Source organism: Capricornis sumatraensis, chromosome 6 (genome assembly GCF_032405125.1).
Source record: "Capricornis sumatraensis isolate serow.1 chromosome 6, serow.2, whole genome shotgun sequence".
In the NCBI taxonomy this organism is placed as follows: Eukaryota; Metazoa; Chordata; class Mammalia; order Artiodactyla; family Bovidae; genus Capricornis; species Capricornis sumatraensis.
The window spans coordinates 33,110,077-33,133,493 of record NC_091074.1 but is presented as its reverse complement, the minus strand read 5'-3'; the positions used below and the strand labels follow the sequence as shown (position 1 = coordinate 33,133,493).

At 42.9% G+C, this 23,417-nt stretch overlaps 1 protein-coding gene across 3 annotated transcripts in view; it reads right to left on the bottom strand.

Moving 5' to 3' along the window:
- Nucleotides 1–23,417, bottom strand: part of SLC24A2 (solute carrier family 24 member 2) — a 268,004-nt gene that overhangs the window by 7,855 nt on the left and 236,732 nt on the right. For 2 of the 3 annotated variants that reach the window (XM_068973562.1, XM_068973563.1), the window contains one exon: nt 9,411–9,542. In XM_068973562.1, the coding sequence (XP_068829663.1) occupies nt 9,411–9,542 (132 nt within the window). Of the gene's footprint in view, nt 1–9,410; nt 9,552–23,417 lie in introns of all 3 variants that reach the window. The other variant, XM_068973561.1, reaches the window with a different exon arrangement.

The following is a 23,417-nucleotide window of genomic DNA, read 5'->3' as shown; positions in this document are numbered from 1 at the left end:
GAGACAATCTTAGTTTTTGCTTTGATAATACCGTCCAATTCTGCCCACAGAAATGAATGTAGTTGACTTGAATGAATGCTATCTCACTTGTCTGAAGGGCTGACCTTGGGCAGTCATACAGAACACTTCTGCCACAGCTTTTGAGAGCTTCATTAAAAGCAAAAGATAAACCTGTATACGGTAATCTTTTGAATATCAATAATGACGAACGCAGTTTTATCGCTCCAAACAGGCTTGTGTTCTCTCTACTAATTTCCAGTTTTTAATACATGTTTTCATTATCATTTACACGGTTCTGTTAAATTTCACAATAATCATTTTCTTTCTTTCAATGGCTGTGGCTTTTCTTGGGCCACTCGTTAGTATGGATGTCTGTAAGACCAGTGGGGTTGATTCAACTGGGGAAAAACATCAGACCCCTGTAAGCAGCCACAACCGTATTCTTAAATGTTTCCCCTGAAACATTTGGCTGAAATATTTTCACATTTCAGACTCAGACTCTTTCTGAGGAGCTGAGTACTATCTAATGGGTTATGGGAAAAAAGTAATCAATTTTCAAAGTGGAGGTTGAGACAGTTACTTTGAAAGCAAATTCCTTTTTTAAAGAAATGTGTTTATGTATTTATTTATTTGGCTGCCCTGGGTCTGAGTTGTGGCACGCAGGATCTTTAGTTGTAGCACGTAGGTTCTTTGTTCCCTGTTAGTTGCTCAGCTGTGTTTGACTCTTTGTGACCCTGTGGACTGTAGTCTGCCAGGCTCCTCTGTCCAGGCAAGAATACTGGAGTGGGTAGCCATTCCCCTTCTCCAGGGGATCTTCCTGACCCAGGGACTGAACCTGGGTCTCCTGTATTGCAGGCGGATACTTTATCATCTGAGCCCAGACCAGGGACCAAACCTGGGCCTCCTGCACTGGGAGCACAGACTTAGCCGCTGGACCACCAGAAAAGTCCAAACAGCGAATTCCTTTAAAGCAAGGAGTGCAGCTCCAGCTGGAGATGGGCTTCTCTGAGCCTTGGAATTGCCAGTGCCAAGTTTTCCCATGCAAGGCATTTAGCTGATTAGAGTCTCCATTCTTTTCCTCTGGTCACAAGTCACTGCTTCAGGACCCTAGGTGTAATGAGCGTTTCATCTCCCACGGCCACGCTGTGTCACAGGGAAGAGAAGGCCCCTCTTGTGATGTGGGGCCACAAGTGTGGTTTGAGCAGCAGCCTGTCTCTGGCTTGATTCTGAACATCCTGGGAGGATATGGAGTATCATCTCCACACTTTATAACATGGCACATGGGCTGGATATCCTGGGAGAGTCCTCATTTCATAGACTGTCCCCTTTTCAGGTTAGTTAACATACTAAGTATGTAAATATTATTATTATTTAAGTTTTTGTACAGTTGCATATCTGTTCATTGATATCGTGTCACAAGTCAGAATCAAATTATTTCAACATATTTCTCATCCAAAAAATATCCCTGAACCATAAAACATTCTCAGTCAAGAGGCAGAAAATAAGTAATTGGATTAAAGATTTAAAGGAGCCAAGTTCAAATCAATGTATTAGTGGAAACCTCTGTAATACAAAATTTGATGCTTCAGTTCAGTTCATCTCAGCTCAGTTCAGTCGCTCAGTTGTGTCCGACTTTTCACGACCCCATGAACCTCAGCACGCCAGGCCTCCCTGTCCATCACCAACTCCTGGAGTTCACCAAAACTCATGTCTGTTGAGTCAGTGATGCCATCCAATCACCTCATCCTCTGTCGTCCCCTTCTCCTCCTGCCCTCAATCTTTCCCAGCATCAGGGTCTTTTCAAATGAGCAGCTCTTCACATCAGGTGGCCAAAGTATTGGAGTTTCAGCTTCAACATCAGTCCTTCAATGAACATCCAGGACTGGTCTCCTTTAGGATGGACTGGTTGGATCTCCTTGCAGTCCCAAGGGACTCTCAAAAATCTCCAACACCACAGTTCAAAAGTATCAATTCTTTATTTATAAAGCACTCAGCTTTCTTTATAGTCCAACTCTCACATCTATACATGACCACTGGAAAAACCATAGCCTTGACTAGACGGACTTTTGTTGACAAAGTTATGTCTCAGTTTTAATATGCTGTCTAGGTTGGTCATAACTTTCCTTCCAAGGACTAAGCGTCTTTTAATTTCATGGCTGCAATCACCATCTGCAGTGATTTTGGAGCCCCCCAAAATAAAGTCAGCCACTGTTTCCCCATCTATTTGCCATGAAGTGATGGGACCAGATGCCATGATCTTAGTCTTCTGAATATTAAGCTTTATGCCAACTTTTTCACTCTCCTCTTTCACTTTCATCAAGAGGTTCTTTAGTTCTTCTTCACTTTTCTGCCATAAGGGTGGTGCCATCTGCATATCTGAGGTTATCGATATTTCTCCCAGCAATCTTGATTCCAGCTTGTGCTTCATCCAGCCCAGCGTTTCTCATGATGTACTCTGCATAGAAGTTAAATAAGCAAGGTGACAATATACAGCCTTGACATACTCCTTTTCCTATTTGGAACCAGTCTGTTGTTCCATGTCCAGTTCTAACTGTTGCTTCCTGACCTGCATACAGGTTTCTCAAGAGGCAGGTCAGGTGGTCTGGGATTCCCATCTCTTTCAGAATTTTCCACAGTTTATTGTGATCCACACAGTCAAAGGCTTTGGCACAGTCAATAAAGCAGAAAGAGATGTTTTTCTGGAATTCCTTGCTTTTTCAATGATCCAGCAGATGCTGGCAGTTTGATTTCTGGTTCTTCTGCCTTTTCTAAAGCCAGCTTGAACATCTGGAAGTTCATGGTTCACATATTGCTGAAGCCTCGCTTGGAGAATTTTAAGCATTACTTTACCAGCATGTGAGATGAGTGCAATTGTGCGGTAGTCTGAGCATTCTTTGGCATTGCCTTTTTTGGGATTGGAATGAAAACTGACCCTTTCCAGTCCTGTGGCCACTGCTGAGTTTTCCAAATTTGCTGGCATATTGAATGCAGCACTTTCACAGCATCATCTTTTACAAGTCTTAATCAAGAAGCTAACTAGTAATTATTGGACATATAAATGTACCTAGTGTTGGATTAGGGGCTCATTGAGAAAAAAATTAAAAATAATTTTTCTTTGTAAAATTTCAGGTCTGCATCCTTAACTAGGGTTAGGAAAAGTCTGGGCACCTCCTCTGTACCTAGATCTTGAACTAGACATGAAATTTAAATCTAGGTCTGCCTGACTCTATATAGCACATATTCTTAGATGTTAGGAATCCAGGTTATACTCATTCCTGAAGAAAAGACAGGGCCAATAATGCTGAAAATATACCCAGCTTTAGACACTTAATGATCATTATCAGCATAATACTAGCCTGTGCTCTGAATGTCAGAAAATAAAGAACATCAGGGAAATACAGACGAGCATTCCAGCTGTACGACCATCTGCCTCACCCAGCCTCCCATACAGTTCTTTCTTTGGAAGCATCAACTTTTCACGCATCAGCAGTTTGGTTAAGTGTTTCTGGACCATCAAAGTACCTTATCATTTCCAATTTCCCAGCCCAGGTAATTCCTTCTTTCATTTTTTTCTGGGTTAGTCCCCTTCTTTGGACTCTACGGTCTCATTCCAGTTCTCACTGCCCAGTAGAACCTGTACAGTTATTTACTTACCAGTCTCATTGGAAGGCTTCCCTGGTGGCTCAGTGGGTAAAAGAATCTGCCTGCAATGCTGGAGACCTGGGTTCTATCCCTGGGTTGGGAAGATCCCCTGGAGAAGGGAATGGAAACCCACTCCAGTGTTCTTGCCTGGAGAATCCCTTGGGCAGAGATGCTTGGCAGGCTGCAGTCCACAGGGTCACACAGAGTTGGACATGACTGAGCAACTAACACTTAACACTCATTGCAAGGAAGACAGAGCTCTTCAAGCCAAGGTCTGATGTGTCAGTTTATGGTTAGTAATGGTGGCTCATTCTGACATCTGCTGAGATGGGCCTCACACCAATTAGCAGAAAGCAAATTGTGTCCATGTGCTGGCCGGCACATGTGTCCATTTTGTTCCCAATGTAATGGTTTACTTGTATAATTGATAGCTAATGTTCTCATTAGAAGTTTTTGGTACATCAGAATAATACTTTCTTGGCTTAGAAAACATTGCTGGACATTAGCTGGTGGCACAAATTGGCCATCTACTTATTTAAATTGAAAAAATATTCTCTGAGCATCTCCTCTGTGCAAGGTTCTGGGGCATACATGTTTAACAAAGTTCTTCAAAGCAATCCTGTTAAAGATTGAAAGTATGGTCTCTGGATTACTATGACCAGTAGTAATCCTTGCTCATCAATTACCAGCAATGTGCCCTGAGACAAATTATTTCATCTCTCTATGTCTCAGTTTCTGTAAATTGAGGGGAATAACAATATCTAGTTGTATTGAGGATTTCATGCACATGAAATGTCTAGCAAACTCTGTGCATGGAACAAGTGCTCAGATAGTAATGGGAGTTGTTATTAGACAATATTAACCTCAATTTGATTTTTAAGAGATGAAAAAACTGAAACTCAGGGAGGTGAAAATGATCACAGACATCTGGCCTAGAGTCTTGGCTTTGCTTCTTATTAGCTGGTCTTGCTTGGACAGGTCACTCAAACTCTCAGGGTCTCAATCACTCCATCCTTGCTAGAACCATCCTTGGTTCATAGTAGACACGTAATAAACACTTGGTGAATGGACTAATGCATGACAGAAACTGCAAAATCCTGGGTGAGTTCTAAGTACCTTCCTAGATCTGATGGGTCATGTTTTGATATCTCATGCATTCCTGTTTTGGAAGAACACCCATCCTAGGCCATGAGAAAATGTAACTTTGGGGGGTCTTTGTTTCCTTTATTATTTTCAATTTTCATCAAAGACATTAAGGTTGCAGTTCAGTTCCTGGACTTTTAAAACAAAGCCACTAATTTAAGAAAACTAAATGTGAAACCCACATTAATTATCTGAGCTGAAAGTATGCATAATTCAGCAAACACTGTCATACAATTTGCATATAAATGAAGTGGAAATAAAAACAAGTAGGGGTACAATTTACTCTGAAACTAGATGTGTATACATTAAAAAAAATCCTGTTTTCATTGTAACTATTGTCAAGGTTTGGGATGTTCATCTCCATGGGTAAGTCAAAAACAACTCAGGAGGCAGAGCTACCAGGCTCTGAGGAGCAGCAAGTGTCTCTTCTCTCCTTGGGTAATTTTTCAAGAGGCCCTGTGGCAGGACATGAGGACAGTGGCAGACTGAAAATAAATGGCCACATCACGTTACAATTCCTCCCACGGAGAGATGAGGTCTGTTTCCCAAGCCTTTGAATCTGGGCTGGCCTTAGGCCTTGCTCTGACCAAGAGTATGTGGTAGAAATGACAGCATGCAGACGCTAAACTAGATCTTTGCGGCTTTGTGGCTTTCATTCTCACTGCTCTTGGAACTTAGCCGTCATGTGCATAAGCCCAGGCTAGACTGCTCAAGGACAGAAGACCATGCGGAACAGAAGCAAGGTGTTCCAGCTGACATACCAGCCTCCAGCTGTGTAAGTGAGCAGTAGAACTGTCCGGCCGAGCCTCAGCAGTGTCGCCAACTCGGAGGATTATGGGCTAAAAGAATACTTGTTGTTTTAAGTCACTAAGTTTTGGGATGTTATACAACAAAAGCTAGCTTATGCAAGATCAAACCTAATGAAACTCTCCTGAGCTGAGCATGAGCAAGAAGCTGCTTACTGGCCTTTGTACCAACCAGCATGCTTTTTTTGTTTGGCATTCCATATATGCAGAGAATGACACGTAACTCAAGCAAGTATGCTCCGAGAGTAAACTGGGGCTATTGCATCGATGGTTATCTATGTTTTCCTGAATCACAGAATGTTACAGCTGGCCAGAAATCTAGAGATCTTCCTCCATTGCTGTATTTTACAAAGGAGGAAATATGAGGTCGAGATTTGAGATGTGACTTTCCCATGATTGCGCAATGCGTGTGTCATGTGGGAAAAACCACTAAAATCAACATGGTAGCATGAGAATGCTCCAGAGTCAGGAGACCTGGGTTTGAGTCTAGTTGCTCTCACTAGTAAGGCTGTACAATCTTGCCCTTTAGTTCTATAGGGATGTGTTTGTTCCTTTACTGAGTTTAGAGCAACTTAAAAATAGGAATTGTGGGACTTCCCTGGAGGTCCAGTGGTTAAGACTCTGCACTTCCAATGGCAGGGGATGTGAGTTTGATCCCTGGTCAGGAAACTAAGACCCCACATGCCAGCGTGGTGTGGCCAAAACATTAAAAAAAAAAAGAGGAATTGTGACTGATGTGACTTTATGTCTCTTTTAGGGCATAAAGCCTGATGCCTGGCATATAATATGTGTTCCATAAAGATTTGCTGAGGAAATCTACAAACACCCAAGGTTCGATCTAAGAGCCTCATTTCTGCTTGGAACAGCACATGGTATACTCAGAAAAAGACAGAAGAAAATCCAGTCCACACAGCAATGGCCCTTGGGGGTACAGTGAGGAAAAATCGCACCAGCCACCCCAGCACGTGCTGTGGGGGCTGGCTCCTGTGGGGTACTACTCAGCGAATGACCAGTCAGCAGCACCGCATGGGGAGCATCCTGCTCAGCTGCATCTGCTTGCTTTGCACCCTGGGGATTACGGCACCAGCCAGGGCAGGTCTAACTATAGCCATGGTGGAGTCCTGTTTGTGATCCAGGAGTCCCTGGTTGAGAACACTGATCTTCCCTAACAGCTTCCTTGACTTGGATCACAGAGGGAATGAGTAACTCTGCCAGCTTTTGCTCTGAGGCCCACCCAGCCCTGAGGTTGCAGGACCGTGAGTCGCTGGCAACCTCCTCGCATTCCTGCACATCCTCCTGATGGCTCCAGCAGTTGTACACTGACATCAATCACTTTTTTCTTTAAAAGTTATTTTAAAAATTATTATTAAATTAAAAAATTGATGTAGAATTGATTTACAATATCATGTTTCAAGTGTACAGTACAGTGATTCAGTCCTATATATATATACACACACTATATGTATATATTCTTCAGATTCTCTTCCCTTACAGGTTATTATAAGACACTGAGTCTAGGTCTCTGTGCTGTACAATAGGTCCATGTTGGTTATTTACTTTATAACATTGATCAGTCTTATTAGTGAACCAGGACCCTCTGCTCTGGGCCATATCACACTAGACCTGCTGTGGGGATTTAGAAAAGCCTGTCTGTCTCCCTCATTTTCCTCCCTGAGCTAAGCAAAAGCATTGAGCTAAATAGCAGAGCAGTGGTGACAGAGAGAGAGGGAGAGAGAGAGAGGAATGAGTGAGTGAGCGCATGTGAGCATGTACATCTCAGAAATGTCCTTGTGATGGGAGCCAAGAAGAAACTGAACGCATTCCAGCTATTTGGCTGCAGGTTTCCAGGAAGCCAGGCCTTTGTATAGAGCAGATGCTCTGTAACAGCATCTTGAACAAAGAAACCTAGACAGTGCTTTAAATGAGCCACACCCGCCACATTCACCCTTTCCTAGCAAACGTCTAATGCCAGGGGTCTCTACGCGAGGGGTCATTCCTGGCCTGTACTTGATAAGACAAGGCTCTGTCAGGTTGGCTTATTTCTGGGTCAGAACAGAGTAATGAGACAGGATGTTTCTCTAGTCTTTTTCAAATGAGGAAAGTGGGATCATCGTGGGGCTTTTGAAGAAGGATGCTAAATTATGCTGGATGTTATTGCAGTATTCTATTCCAAAAGCTTTTAGAAATGTTTTCGTGTTTTTACCTTCTGGCACCAAGAAATATGAGGAAGAGCCCAAGCTGTGTGGTCACATGGGCCTGGGGGTGAATCTCAGCTCCATGCCCTAGGAAGTGACCAGGTGTGAGCTAGTTAACTCCTTTTGCCTAAGTTTCTTTCTACTTATGCCTATATATATATATAAAATTAGTAGATATACACTTTTGTTGAATGAGTACATGTGTGAAGGCCCATAATAAGAAAGGGGAGCTGTTTCTCTTTATTTCTTTATTTGTGATTAGTTCTTTCACCTTTTGAGGCAGTGGCCCAAGAACCCAGTTTGACAACACGGGAGGGGATGTTCTTTTAAGGTGATCTACATTCAGACTGTACTTTGCTGATTATAAGATGGTATTGTGTTCATAGCACCCAGTACACAATCGTGGAAGATAATATTGATTATGGTAATGATAATCCTGGAGGGAGCAGATCAGACATGTATGCATTTATACCACACGAATGCATTGCTTTAGATTATTTTTTGAATTGAATGAGTAATTTGTGTACACAAACAGTCAACAAAATGTAAGTCGTCCTTCTGCCTCAGACCTTCATTTCCCCTTTGCAGAGACAATCACTGTGGTAGTTTTAAAACATGGTTGCAAATTCTTTGAAATTGCTGCCATCAAGGGTGTCATATGCTGTAGGACACTGATAATTTTGTTGCCCTAGACAATTTATGATCGCTTTGACTAGTAGAGTTCAGTGGACGTGACTCTATGTGACTGCTGAGACTAGACTAACCAGAGACCAAGGAGCTTCCCCTTGTGTGGCAAGAACACTGACTGTTGGAGCCCAGACCTCTTATGAAAGACATCTGACTTGATGCCGCCATACAGTGAGGAAGCCCAGCCACACAATAAGTTCTCTAGGAGATGATCCCAACTGAGCCCAGACTTTGAATCATCTCTGCTCAGGTGCCAGAAACACGAGTGAAGAAATCTCCAGAGAGTTCTGCTGCTGCTGCTGCTAAGTTGCTTCAGTTGTATCTGACTCTGTGCGACCCCATAGACAGCAGCCCACCAGGCTCCTCTGTCCCTGGGATTCTCCAAGAAAGAACACTGGAGTGGGTTGCCATTTCCTTCTCCAATGCATGAAAGTGAAAAGTGAAAGTGAAGTTGCTCAGTCATGTCCGACTCTTCGCGACCCCATGGACTGCAGCCCACCAGGCTCCTCCTTCCATGGGATTTTCCAGGCAAGAGTACTGGAGTGGGTTGCCATTTCCTTCTCCACCAGATAGTTCTAGCCCCGAGTCCCCTAAGCCTTCCCAGCTGAGGCCACAGACATTCTGAAACAGAGAGCAGCCATCCCCAGTGTGTCCGTTTGAATCCCTGATCCACAGGATCCACGAGCAAAATAACCTGGTTGTCATCTCACACCACTGAGTTAGGGGGCTGGTTCGTCATGTATATTTGCTAACCAGAACAATCACTGTCATTGTGCATCTGTCCAGAGAGATTTCAAGCACATGTATACATACGCACGTGTATAAGTCACCCTTTCTTTCTTCCTTTTAGGAGCAGGCTCTTGTCATATGCTGTGCTTCCCCTCCTCCCCCGACAAGAAATAAATGGAAAAAAAAAAAAAAAAAAAGCTTTACTTACAGGTTTCCGAACATCAGGTAAGGTAATCCAGAGAGGAAACACTATGGGGAGAACAATTAGGAATGTGACTTGTTTGCGTGGATCAGAAGGCCAGGCCAGGCTGAGAGGCTGGTCGTCTTCATCTTCACCTGCCTCTGTGGTCTGTTGTAGAAACAGAGAGATAAACAAATAAACGAAAAAGACAATAACGTCCTCGGGCCACAAAGCAAGGAGGGAATCTCCGGATCCCACTAGGAGCTTTCTTGGGTCATCTCAGCTGCTTTCATCTATGGACTTTTTAGGTCTATAAGAGAATCCCATCTGTCACAGTCTGACTCTCAGGAACAAGAAATACATTGCTCAGCCATGTGGATTTAAGAACTTCCTTTCCTGTTTATCTTCCCTGGTGTCTCAGATGGTAAAGCGTTTCTATCCCTAGGTCGGGAAGATCCCCTGGGGAAGGAAATGGCAACCCGCTCTAGTACTCTTGCCAGGAAAATCCAGTGGATGGAGGAGCCTAGTGGGCTGCAGTCCATGGCGTTGCAAAGAGTCAGACAAGACTGAGCGACTTCACTTCACTTCATTTTCCTTTCCCTGAACATTCTCTAGCTTCCTGAATCGATCATTTCAACTGGAGTGAATTACAGCTCCCATCCATGAACTGCATAGGGGAAACCATGTCTGCATAGCAAAAGACCCCAATTATGCAAATCTTTGTTGCATTTGCAGGCTTCCCCTGTTGAATGCAACATATATTTGGCTCAGTGGTAAAAGAATCCTCAGGTTCCATCCTGGGTCAGGAAGATCCCCTGGAGGAGGGCATGGCAACCCACTCCAATATTCTTGCCTGGAGAATCCCATGGACAGAGGAGCCTGGTGTGTCCATGGGGTCGCAAATAATTGGACATGACTTAGCGACTAAACAACAACAATGTTGCATTGCAGAGAAACAAGAGAATGGAAGTAGAGGTGCTAAAGGTGTGGGTGTGGCGTGCACAGGGCTGCAGAACTGGGGGTAATTCTCAGTGTTTCTGTCCAGGCAGCAAGCAGCCTGCGTTTTATCTGCTGCCTGCTGAAGTCAGCAGCTTTTGAACTCCCAGAGCAAAAAGGGGGCAGAAGGCAGATCAGGGCCTGGCAGGATGACCATTAGCCTATCAGATGGGCCCTCTAAACCTCCAACAGGGTACTGCAGATAGCATCCATCACTCCCTTCCCTGCTTGTTTAAACATGAAAGTGTAGCAGTCAGGACCATGCGTCAGATCTAAAAATATCAATAGGAATTTTCCACTGATGCTTCCTTTTGAGACCATATAAATAACACACACAGCTCCTGCTCCCCTGTGTCCCCCACCTGGGACTCTTGCTTCCAGTGTCCTGGAGTATTTCAAGCAGTAACACTGAATCCCACCAGCACCTCTCCCTAGGGAGGTGGCGGGTGGGCCAGTCTCAGGCCATGTGGTCTACAGGAAAAGCATGTGACGAGAGGCAGGAATGAGTGACGCCCAACCTGCTACTGTGTTAGGTTTACTTATTTATAATGTATACCCTAATACTGCCAAAAGGATTTTTAGTGGCTTACACAATCACCCTCACTTTCTCTCCAGGAGTTGAAACAAATAATTAAAAAAGCTAATCTTAAGCCATACTGAAAAAGGTTCTTTCTATATGAGTGTATGTCCTTGGCAGCAGGTGAAAGAATTTTAAACACCAAATACAAAGGAATTAAGAGGATTAGGTAATAAGGCAGAATCAGGAAGTTGGTGCACATTGTTTGGGTCGTCTGGATCTTCATTAAATATGCTTCTTATGTTCTCCATCTCTTTGTTCTGCAATTCGTTGGAAAAGAAGGAGGATCTAAAATCAGTCATCTACGTTTCCACCTTAGGAAACAGGAAAATGAAGCACCAATTAGATCCAAAGTAAGCAGGAGAAGAGATAATAAAAATCAGAGAAGAAATCAATGACACTGAAAATAGAAGGTCAACAGAGAAAGTCCACAAAAGCAAAAGCTGTTTCTTTTGCTATGTAGGGTCCAGCCACTGTTTCCTTTACCCATCCCTAGGGCTTCTACCCCTGACAGCAGCTTGGGTATGCTGCTCCTGGTTCCTCTTCCGAGCCACCTCCACCTTCTCCCAGAAGATGGAGCAGATGTAGCAAATATCACTCCCTATAGGGCTCACCGAGCCTCCCAAGGGGTCAGTTGACTACATGAATAATCTCTGTGTAATGAGACCAGTGAAGAGTAGAAAAGAGGTGCATGTTAACTGTTTCCTTCCGGATATGATCTTTCTTGTTTTACTCCAAATGAATGACTTTCTGCTCCCCACCTGCGAGATGCCTCAGGAATAGGGAGGATCATGGGAGAGTTGAGACCTTACATCACATGTAATAAGTACCCTGTCTCATGCAAGGTGAGTGGTTCTATTCAGACAGAGAGGAGTCTAGCATTTCCTTGAAAGACCCATCAATCTGATCTGGTCATCAAGCTCCTTCCCCTTCCAGAATGGACACTCCCCCACCCTGCCACAGTCAGGTCCCCCACTGCCATCTGCAATCTAGAAACTTCTTTCTAGACTCTAAGTCAATCTTTTTTTCAGAGAAAAAGGCAAAAGCAACTCTTTATGACTCATATCATTTTAATGACACCAACAGATGGTGACATTTCATCAATAACCCTTCTGCTTATAACCTACGGATTAGCTCCTTTCTCCATCTGCCAAAGTCACCAGGCAGGCAGTGCCACCAGCAAATAGTGGAAAATAATTGTCTGTTTAGATGCATAAGCTCTAAACACACTACCGTCCAACGCAAACAGTTAGCTATATTGTATGGCTTCCAAAAGCTGCATTTAAGGTGGCTGTTGCTAGAGCAGAAATGGACAAGGAGAAGATGCTGGGTCTCAAGCTACACAAACAGTGCTCTCTGTGGGGACGTCATGGACTCTTGTGGATGAAGCTTGCCATAGACAGAAGTTCAGGGGCCCAGAACCCTGCAGAGGTTTTGAGAGGTACCCAGTGAGCAAGGCTGTCAGTATGTCTTAGGGGAAATTCTCTTTGTCTTTTTGCCAAGTGTAATCTCACTCTGGTTCAATGGGTGACAGCTTGCAAGCTAGTGAGAAAAGTGGGAAAAAAGTACTGTTCCAAGTCTGGGGCTTGTTTTGCCTTTGCCCAAGCTGGGGCTGCTGGCATGCTCATTTATCTCAACCCCAGGAGAGGCTGGGCAATGATTTTCCAGTTTTTCCTGGAGTCGTGGCATCCTGGCTTTGACCTTGCAATAACCCATCCTTACCTCCTAAAACTTCTGTAGCATATCCAGAGAAAATGCAAAAATGATCCAAAAAGAAAAAGTCAACTGTCTCATGATAGAAGGCTTTAGAATAGTGTAAGATCTGGGGTCTCCATAGAATCCCTAGAATTATGCAAAATCAGGGCAGCAATGACTGATTTTGCAACCCCTGACACAGGCTTCCCAGGTGGGGCTAGAGGGTAGAGGACCCACCTGCCAGTGTAGGAGATGTGAGAGATGTGGGTTTGATCCCTGCGTCAGGAAGATCCCCTGGAGGAGGGCACAGCAACCCACTCCATACTCATGCCCGGAGAATCTCATGGACAGAGGAGCCCGGTGGGCTACAGTCCATACGGTCGCAAAGAGTCGGACACAACTTAGCAACTAAACAACAATCCCTGACATGGAAACCCTGAGACTAAAACGCGTGACTCTAAGTTTCCACACAGCGATGTTCTGGCTGTCCAATCTTGAAGGATCCAGTGCAGCCTGGCAGGAATAGTAGGTGGTGGAGGATCAAGAGATTTGAATTTCAACGGGGAGACAGAACAAACAACATCAAAGAATTTATTCTTGATCTATTACGCGGATGCTGGCAAATGACACAGCCAGAGCTTCTGATTGTTCTCTAGTATCCATTCTGCCTGTTATGGATTGAATTGTGTCTTTTCCAAACTCCTGTGTTGAAGTCCCAGCCCCCAGGCCCTTAGCTGTGACTGGAGACAAGGCCCTTAAAAAGGTGATTAGGTTAACATGAGGCCATTATGACAGGTCTTAACCCATTGCGATTAGTGTCCTTATAATAGGAGGTTAGGACTCAGAGAGACACCAGGGATGTGCGTGCTCGGAGGAAAGACCACATGAGGATAAAGCAAGAAGGCAGCCAACTGTAAGGAGAGGGGCCTCAGCAGAAAACGACCTCTAGACACCTTGATCTTGGATGTTCAGCCTCCGGAACTGTGAGGAAATAAATTTCTGTGGTTTAAGCCACCTGGCCTCTGATTTTTTTTTTTTTTTTAATGGCAGCCCTAGAAACCTAACATATTGCCCATGTGCTTTAGTGACAGAAGGCCTCCTTTTACCTGGGGCTGGAATAAAGTCTCTATTTCCAACCTTTCTTGTAGCAAGGTGTTGTTATGGGATTAAGTTCTGGCCAATGAGATGGAATGGGAAGTATCTTCTGCAATTTCTGGGATGTGTCTTTAAAGGGTGGAGGTGTATCCTTCATCACTCATTCCTGCTTCCGGCTGCCAGGAATGGGGACATTTTGGCCAGAGTCTGAACAGTCGTCTTGGACCCACAAGGTGGAGGAAGAGTATAAAAGGATGTGACTTTTGACACCTATCAAGAGCCATTCTGGCCGTCCCTCAGCTGCCTATAAAGACGTGGGAGAGACACAAAATTCTATCTTATTTAAGTCACTGTCATTTTGGGGTTTTGGTTGCTAATGGTGGAACCTTATCCTAGCTGATCCGGTGGCCTCTTTATGAGGAATCAAGGGAGAGAAATCTTTCACATCTTAGCACTATGAGAACTCATGCTTCTTCTAGAAACTTTGAGACATCTGTGAATCAGGGAAATGATGCTATTCATTTCTCTGCACTGCGGAGTTCAGAGGCAAATTTGTAGCCCCTGACCAGCAACCACAGCACTGGGATCTGAGCTCACCTTAGTCTAGTCTTTTCTAGTCTAGTCTTACTGATACATTTCCCCCTATCTTTTCCATCCTTTGCTGCATTTTCTCAAAAATAGTCATTTTATCCTTTTCTTTCATCAGATGTACTTTGCAAGCAGCCCCAAGTCTTTGTGAAGCAAGGTGGGACAGACCTAGAAATACAACTCTGCAGTGATCCTACAGAATTTTGGGGATAACTTTATGAGATAGAGAGAGAGAGAGAGAGAGGAGAAGAGACAAAGGTGAGATGTTATTCTATGTGACAACATTGTGATAAATGGACACCTACCTTCTTGGATTCATTTATCAATACTGAAGGTTGGAATCTAGAGGTCTGGCTATCAGAATACCTACCTACAGTGAGACAAGAACACTTCCAGGGGTCAGCACCTATTGGGAGGTCTCTGGAGCAAACAACTTAGTTTTATTTTCCTTTATCTAGTGAATGGGAGGAATGGCAGCAGTCTGTCTTGTTTATGGTCTAGTAGCATAAGAATCCACAGAATGCAAAGGCACCCCACTCCAGTACTCTTGCCTGGAAACTCCCATGGACGGAGGAGCCTGGTGGGCTGCAGGTCATGGGGTTGCAGAGAGTCAGTCATGACTGAGCGACTTCACTTTCACTTTTCACTTTCATGCATTGGAGAATGAAATGGCAACTCACTCCAGTGTTCTTGCCTGGAGAATCCCAGGGACGGGGGAGCCTGGTGGGCTGCCGTCTATGGGGTCACACAGAGTTGGACACGACTGAAGTGACTTAGCAGCAGCAGCATGAGAATTTGCTCAGCTTCTTTGCACATGATTCTTGTACTATTTCCACTTGTACCTGGTCTGGATGGTTTGCCCCAGCCTCAGTGTCAGGTTTCCAGTGGAGGGGCCTGAGTTGGATTCGTTAGTCCAGTAGCTGCCTCTCCAGCCAGAAAAATATTTCTTGGAAGCAACACAATTTCTTATTTTTATCTGTGAAGGGCACTGTGCAGAATTCCAGTGTGAAGTTGAGCCCACTTTAATGCAATCTCTGTTAGCAGAGAATTAAAATGAACGCCCGGGAGGCATCTGAAAATAGGCCATCTTTGAGTTCAGTTTTATTGATTGGTAATAACATCTCATCTCCAGTTCACAAGGAGCAGTCTCAGAGGATAACCTGAATCTGCCTCGCTCTCAACTTGGTGGGGGTTCGATTCTCCTTTAACCCCCACAAAAGGACCACTCAGTTCAGCACTATAGAATGTCACCTCTTTTCACTGGAAAGTCCCTTCAGTGTGGCATGATGCTCAATAAAGTACAATGCCAGTACTTCCCTATCTATGTAGAAACAGAATTCATTTATGCTAAAACACTGGGCCAAGGTCAAGCTGGGGGCAGGTGAAGATTTACAGTGATTTGTAGTGTAGTAGTGTTAGTCACTCAGTCATGTCCAACTCTTTGCAACCCCATGGACTGTAGCCTGCCAGGCTCCTCTGTGCATGGAATTTTCCAGGGAAGAATACTGGAGTGGGTTGCCATTCCCTTCTCCAGGAAGTGATTTGTACTTCTACTTAAAAATAATAGTCCCTAATACATTTATTATTGCTGCTGATTCTATACTATATCTGTAGGAAAAAAACATCAGTTACACCTCTACATTGCAGCCACACAGGTGCCCACATGAATGATCAAGCAGGGCAAAGCTCACGGGGTGTGGTGCACGCTACAAATCCCCAACAGGGTCCCCAGGGGCTGGGAGTGGGAAAAACTATCCATAAAAGCATTCATTGAGCCTGAGACATGAGGCTGGGCGGGTGAGTGTATCAAGAATATTAAAACTGTCACCCTCAACAAAAGCCACTAATAAAACACGTGAAAAATCTAGGCTACATGGGAGGCATTCATCTATAGACTGGGGCAATCGCAGGATGCACAGTACCTGAAAGAGGCCAGGGGATCAGCAAACGTTAATCCTCTTCCCTTCTGTCCTTAACCTCATCTCTGCAGCTAACTAGCTGTGTGCCCTCAGGCAAGTCAACGGAAATGCTGGGATAGAGAAAGAACACATCCATGCCACCTGCAAGGCACCTGGACCTGGTGTACCTCACCCCTTTACTGGCCCCCAAAGTCCTTTAAAACCTTGTCATTGTGAAGCAGAGTTTGCTTGTCTCCTGCATTGTTTTAATGTGGGACGACATTCCCGTGGACTTCGCTGGTGGCTCAGATGGTAAAGCGTCTGTCTACAATGCGGGAGACCCTCCGGAGAAGGAAATGGCACCCCACTCCAGTACTCTTGCCTTGAAAATCCCATGGACGGAGGATCCTGGTAGGCTACAGTCCATGCGGTCACAAAGAGGTGGACATGACTGAGCAACTTCACTTCACTTCACCTTCCTGTCCAAGAACTTGTCATTCAGTTCATCATGTAGACACTGAATGATCATCAAAGACAAGCTGAAATCATAGACCTCTGCAATCATTTGGTAGAGGAGCTTTAGGACCCCAGAATTTCAGAGCTGGAGGAGACCCGGGTCATTGAGCCCACCCCCATTACTTGAGGACCCTAAGATCAAGTGATATGCGAGAAGAAGGAAGGTCGCAGTGCCAGATTCCTTTCACACCCAACCCAAGGCTCTTCCAAAATACCACATGGCCTTCCCTCCTCACTCCTAAAACACAGGTATGAATGTGCTTTCTGTTCAATTACATCTGGCTTCTCAGCTTTTTGAAGTAAATCAAATCTACTGAAACAGCAATGCTAGCTATAACAAACACTAAGCATGTAATTGACATAATTTTGTTTGATTTTCTTGAGCTTAATTTCTGGTGGGTTGGATGGCCCACTTCCTTGAAAAAGCTGATCAGAAACACCTGATTCTTAGGTGCACTATTTTTCTTGAGTCTGCTATGGATGGGATATTTGTGTCCCTCCAAAATTCGTATGATGAAACCCTAACCCCCCACAGTGATGGTGTTCAGAGGTGGAGTCTGGGGAGGTGATCAGGTCAGGGTGGTGGAGCCTTCATGACTGGGATTAGTGTCCTTATACATAACTGGGAAGCTAGCTTGCCCTTCTGCCATATGAGGACATACTGACTAAATGTCCATTTACGATCCAGGAAGCAGGCTGCAACAGCCACCTAATCTTGGACTTCTCAGCCTCCCAAATTGTAAGAAATAAATTTCCATTAGTCAGCTACACAGTCTGTGGTATTTTTCCTTACTGCATCCAAGGCAGCTCTGAAGGGGAAATGAAGGGCAGATTTGGAAGTGTGTGGGGAGTGGGAGCCACTGTGATGCTCTCTTCCCTCCTCTACCTCCTTGAGTGACATCTCCAAAGAGCCAGGTTCAAATTTAGAAGTCAGAAAGATAATAACAAGTATTGTATATTAACACATGTATGTGCAATCTAGAAAAATGGAACAGATGAACCTATTTGCAAAGCAGAAACAAAGACACAGACATCGAGAACAAATGTATGGACACCAAGGGGGGAAATGAGGGGTGGGATGAACTGGGAGACTGGGGTTGACATATGTACACTGCTGTGTATAGAACATAATGAATGAGAACCTGCTGTATATCACAGGGAACTCTAATCAATGCTGTGTGGTGATCTAAGTGGGAAGGAAATCCAAAAGAAGGGGACACACACACACACACACACACACACACACATATATATATACACACACACACTTATATCCATATAGCTGATACACTTTGCAGCAGAAACTTACACAATATTGTAAAGCAACTATACTCCAATATTTTTTTTTTTTTACAAAAGAAATGTGGGTGCTGATAAGATATCAGTAAATGTCAGAACTCCAAATATAGGTGAAAAAGAAAGACTTGTCCTTGAGCATCTCTGTCCAAGAAAAATGTGCAGAAATTTAGCTCAGGTTTGCTATAGGATGAGGTGACAGGCAAGTACACCAAAATGAGGGCTTGAGATTTTACGGCCATTTCATTGCTTGATGTCACCCCTGATTCTCATAATGGTGGATAATCCTGTACTGGCTACTTCTAAAATGAATATCTAGGGGACACTGGAGGAGATGGATTAAGCCCTTTACAATCATAAACTTTCCTGAGGCTCACTTTAGCAAGCAATGAAACGGGAGGCGGGTTATTTCCAGACTCCAGCATTCCATGTTCAAAGGCGAGTGGAACCTCAGGGGAAGAATATGCCCAACAAAACAGCATCATCTTTGAACAGGGATGATGTGCTTCTCCTCCTATATCTGTCCTTTTTCATTATTGAAGCATTAAAAATACTCTCTTTGACAGAGGTGGCATGTTTTATTTTTCCAATTAGGTTTCCTTGGGAACCGGTGGAAAGGTGTGTGTGTGGGATGCTCCTAGAGAGAGAAGAAATCTTGAAAGTGTCTTACCTAATGAAGGGATTGTTGGAGAAGGGATTAATAGACAAAGAAGACCCACTTGTGCTCCAGGACATTCTTTTACAATGTGATTGCTGTTACATAAAATTAACTGAGATAGTCTAGGATGAGCACTTAGAACTGTGTTTGGCACAGAGTAAACACTCAGTAAATGTTAGTTATTATTATTATTGTTAATAAATGGTTAGGAGAATAACTTCTTCAAAGATGTCCAGAAGAAAGAAGTTTGACTTGGTGAATTATAATACTTCCAAGCAATACAATTCTATAATTCAATTTTTTCATGTGAAAGTGGAAACTGCAATAATTGTGTTCCCACATATATCCATTCATCCAACACTTATTGAGCATTCATTGACTGTAGTGATGTCAACAATCTAATTTACTTTCCTGTTTGGTAAGAGGAATAAATAGAAGACCTTTGTAAATAAGATGAAAGGGAAAATTCCACAGCCCTAAGGAGAAAACGCTCTTTTATTTCAGTAGATGGGCTGTAAGCAGAGTTTTTATCTGAAACAAAGCTTCCAAGCAGACTCATAATATTGTGACACCTTGATTCTGTGTTTTGTGCAGAGCTAAAAACAATACTAGAGTTGGAGCTCTCAAACGTAAAATTACCAAAAATGCACAGTCATTCTTTAATACAGTGAAAAGCTCTGAAATCAACATCTATTTGGCAAGTAGAAGGTGCCAAAATACATTCCATGAAGTGCTTTACCACCAAGGAAATCTATTAAAAATGAGATTAAAAAAAATGATAAATATCCATATGGTTCCTGTATTAGTCTGCTTGGGCCACCACAACAAACACCACAGACTAGGTGGTTTGAGCAATAGAAATTTATTATAAACTCCCACCATAAATACCGGCTGCCTCAGGGACAGTAAGTGGTTTTTACCTCATCTTCATTTTTGTTTCCCTAGACCGGTTGGCCAGTTAGTGTGGTCAACATACCAGCAGCTTTTACTTTGTCTATTACAGAACTAGAATGTCATGCTTGAAATTCAAAAGATCAACCTATAAAAATTCTTCACTACTGGGTTGTGGATTGTTTTGGTCTCATGGACCTAAAGACCTATGCTCAAAACCTCTAACTGACACAAGGGACAATGGATTTTGGGGATCCCAGAGCTATTGTTCAGGGCTTGCCAAACAAGGTGTGTATGAGTCATTTTGAGAGCAAACTCAGAGTTCTGGAATGGGTCAGCAAAGGGCTATAAGGACAATTTCATTTGTCATTTGCCCTTCCTGTTTAAAAAGAGAATAAAAACAGGATAGCCATGAAGAAGAAAGTCTGTTAGACGCAATGATGAAAAATCAGAGTTGCACTTGGAAAAATTCAGTTACTCAACTCAAAGATGAGTCCTTACTGACTCTTATGGACAGAGTGTTGTGTCCCTCCAAAATTCATATGTGGTGCTGGAGAAGACTCTTGAGAGCCTCTTGGACAGCAAGGAGATCAAACCAGTCCATCCTAAAGGAAATCAACCCTGAATACTCATTGGAAGGACTGATGATGAGGCTGAAGCTCCAATACTTTGGTCACCTGATGAGAAGAGCTGACTCACTGGAAAAGACCCTGATGCTGGGAAAGATTGAAGGCAGGAGGAGAAGGAGGCGACAGAGGATGAGATGGTTGGATGGCATCATCGACTCAATGGACATGGGTCTGAGCAAACTCCAGGAGTTGGCGATGGACAGGGAGGCCTGGCGTGCTGCAGTCCATGGGGTCGCAAAGAGCTGGACTGAACTGAGTGAACTGAACTGAACTGAGGTCATAGGAGTGAGACCCTGATCCTACAGGATTAGTGTTCTTGTGAGAAGAGACCTCAGAGAACACTTCTCTACTTCTTCTTGCTCTCTCCACCCACACTCCTCACCCTTTTGTGTATGAAAGGCTCTGTGGGGACAAAGAGAGAAGACAGCCAACTGCACGCCAGGAAGAGAACCCTTGCCAGAAACTGAATTGGCTGAAACCTTGACCTTAGACTTCCAGCTTCCAGGACTAGAAGAAAATAAATTTCTGTTGTTTGAACTGCCTAGTCTGTGATTTTTTTATTTTGTTATGGCAGCCCAAGCAGACTGATACGCACCTACCATATAGATAGTAACCTTTTTAAAGTATCTTAATTTTGAATCTTTTTTTTTTTTTGCTTTAAAAGAAATCATCATGTTCACTTGCTATAATTTGTTTGAAGTTAATTTTTTTGGAGGATAGTTGCTTTATAATGTTGTATAATTCTTTCTTTAGTGCTGCAGTCTTTATTTTTTAAATTATTCTTTATTTTTAAAATTTATTTTAATTGGAGGGTAATTGCTTTAAAATGTTGTGCTGGTTTCTGCTGTACAACAACATATGGCTTATGAATCGGCCATAAGTACACATGTGTCCCCTCTGTCTTGAGCATTTCTCCCTGTCCCCCATCACACCCCTCTAGGTCAACACAGAGCACTGAGCTGAATTCCCGGAGCTATACAGTTGCTTCCTGCTGGCTATCTATATTACACATGGCAGTGTATATATGCCAATGCTACCCTCTCAATTCGTCCCCTCCTCTCCTTCTCCTACTGTGTCCGAATGTCTGTTCTCTATGCTCATCTCTCCATTTCTGCCATGCAAATAGATTCATCAGTACCATTTTTATAGATTCCATATATATGCATTAATATATGATATTTGTTTTTCTCCTTCTGATTTACTTCACTTTGTATAACAGGCTCGATGTTTATCCACCTCACTGCAACTGACTCAAATTCGTTCCTTTTTATGGCTGAGTAAATAACCCCTTTTCCACTCATTCTTTACTGAGTCTTTGAGAAATTTCTTTATTTTTGTTCCCTGAGTTTTTCAGTGTCTTTGCCCTTGTATTATTTACCAGTATCCTTCATTCTCTTGACTCCACTCTTATCTTTATGTGTCTATCACTTATCTCTTTCCAAGGGATAAATCAAGAAGAGGTCAGTTACAAAGCATCTCTTTTGGGAAGGCAGCACCATCCTGTGATATCTGTATTGCCTTCTGAGTAGACATCCTGAACCAACAGAGAACATTTAAATGTCATACAGATTTTTTAAAAAGTGATTAATCTCAGCCTATCTAGCAGTAGGAAATAATTCACCCCTCCTTAAAGTACCATTTTATGGTTTGTTTTACATATAGATGGGGAAAAAAACTAGCATCAAGAATTTAGCATATCAAACACAAAATGATAAGCTTTCACTCAGCAATGGCAACCTGAAAACATTTCATCTGTTTCTCCATGACTCTGAATTGAAACCAAGATTTCAAAATATTTTGCTGTGAGTGATAAAGCTGTCTGGACCCAAGTTTCCCATGAAGCCAAGAAACCATCTTATATTAATGTAAAATGGCATTTGGAGGGTCTGGTGAAATATAATTACTTTCCTTCACTTTGCATTTTGCCCAAATAATTCTGAGGTGCAACCTACAGACAAGATGGATTTCTTTCTGTACTGGTGCTATAAATTGGTTTTTGTATAGTTTTCATGGGCTTTGTAAATCCTGCTGATACAAATCATAGAAGGTTTGTCAACATAAAAGCTACTGAAGAATCATAAGAAATAATTCAAAAGTCATTCTCATTGTTTTATTATCAATTGGATTACAATTACTCACAGGACCAGTGATATTAATGTCAGTTTTTTTTCAGGGTGGCAATGGAGTTTTTTTCTTTTTATTAATAGCCCTTAATGTATCTTATGTGAATTTTTAATAGACTTTCTTTAAACTCCTTCAGAAAGCACAGTGACAAATGGTGTTATTAACAGTAAGATTCTAAGTGAAGTTATTATTCTCTGTCAATATTCAAATTTAGGCAGAAACTCAAGAGTCAGATCTATCTATTTCATTTTAACTGTGTTCAAAAGGCCTCTGTGTGGATCTTAGGCAGTTGGTAAATATTGTACAGGTCATCTGATATTGAAACTGGATCTCAACTTTTCCTTAAAAAATAAATGTATAGATTGAGAGAAAAAAAGCGTTATCTCCTTGGAAATGGAACCCATGTACTATGGCCTGGTAGATAAAACACTAATTTTTGCTTTTCCCCTGTATAGTGTGTACTAGTTTTTCTTGGATACTAATAAGTTTTTTTTTTTTTTCTAAGGCAATCATAGATCTAACATGGCTTGGACCTTGAAAACTCCAATCTGATGAAGAATCTTTGACTATTTTCCTTTCATACTTAGGTCTTGTCCTCACTCCCCAGCACTGCCCCGTGCTCACCTTCTACCAAAACTTCCTTTTCCTGAGTGCCAGAATGCTCTTATGTTTCATCAATGTTTCAAGAGATTGAATAATCTCATTAATAGTGGGAAATTTGGTCCTTAGCTGTTTTTAAACTTTCAAAATGGTTGACCTGGCCATTACACCACAATCATTTAGAAGAGACACTTGCTCTTTGAATAACAGGAAGGTTTGAGGTATGAAAACTCTCTGGTAAACATTGCTGGGACTTCCCTGGTGGCTCAGTGGGTAAGACTCTGAGCTCCCAGTGCGGGGGGTACAGGTTCCATCATCCCTGGTTGAGGGACTAAGATCCCACATGCCACTCGGCATGACCAAACAAACAAACAACCCCCCCAAAATCTTATCACTGCGAAGAAAGTAAACATTTTCTAACTAAAGGTAATACTTTCGGAAGAAACACACCATGTGGACTCTGGATACCAT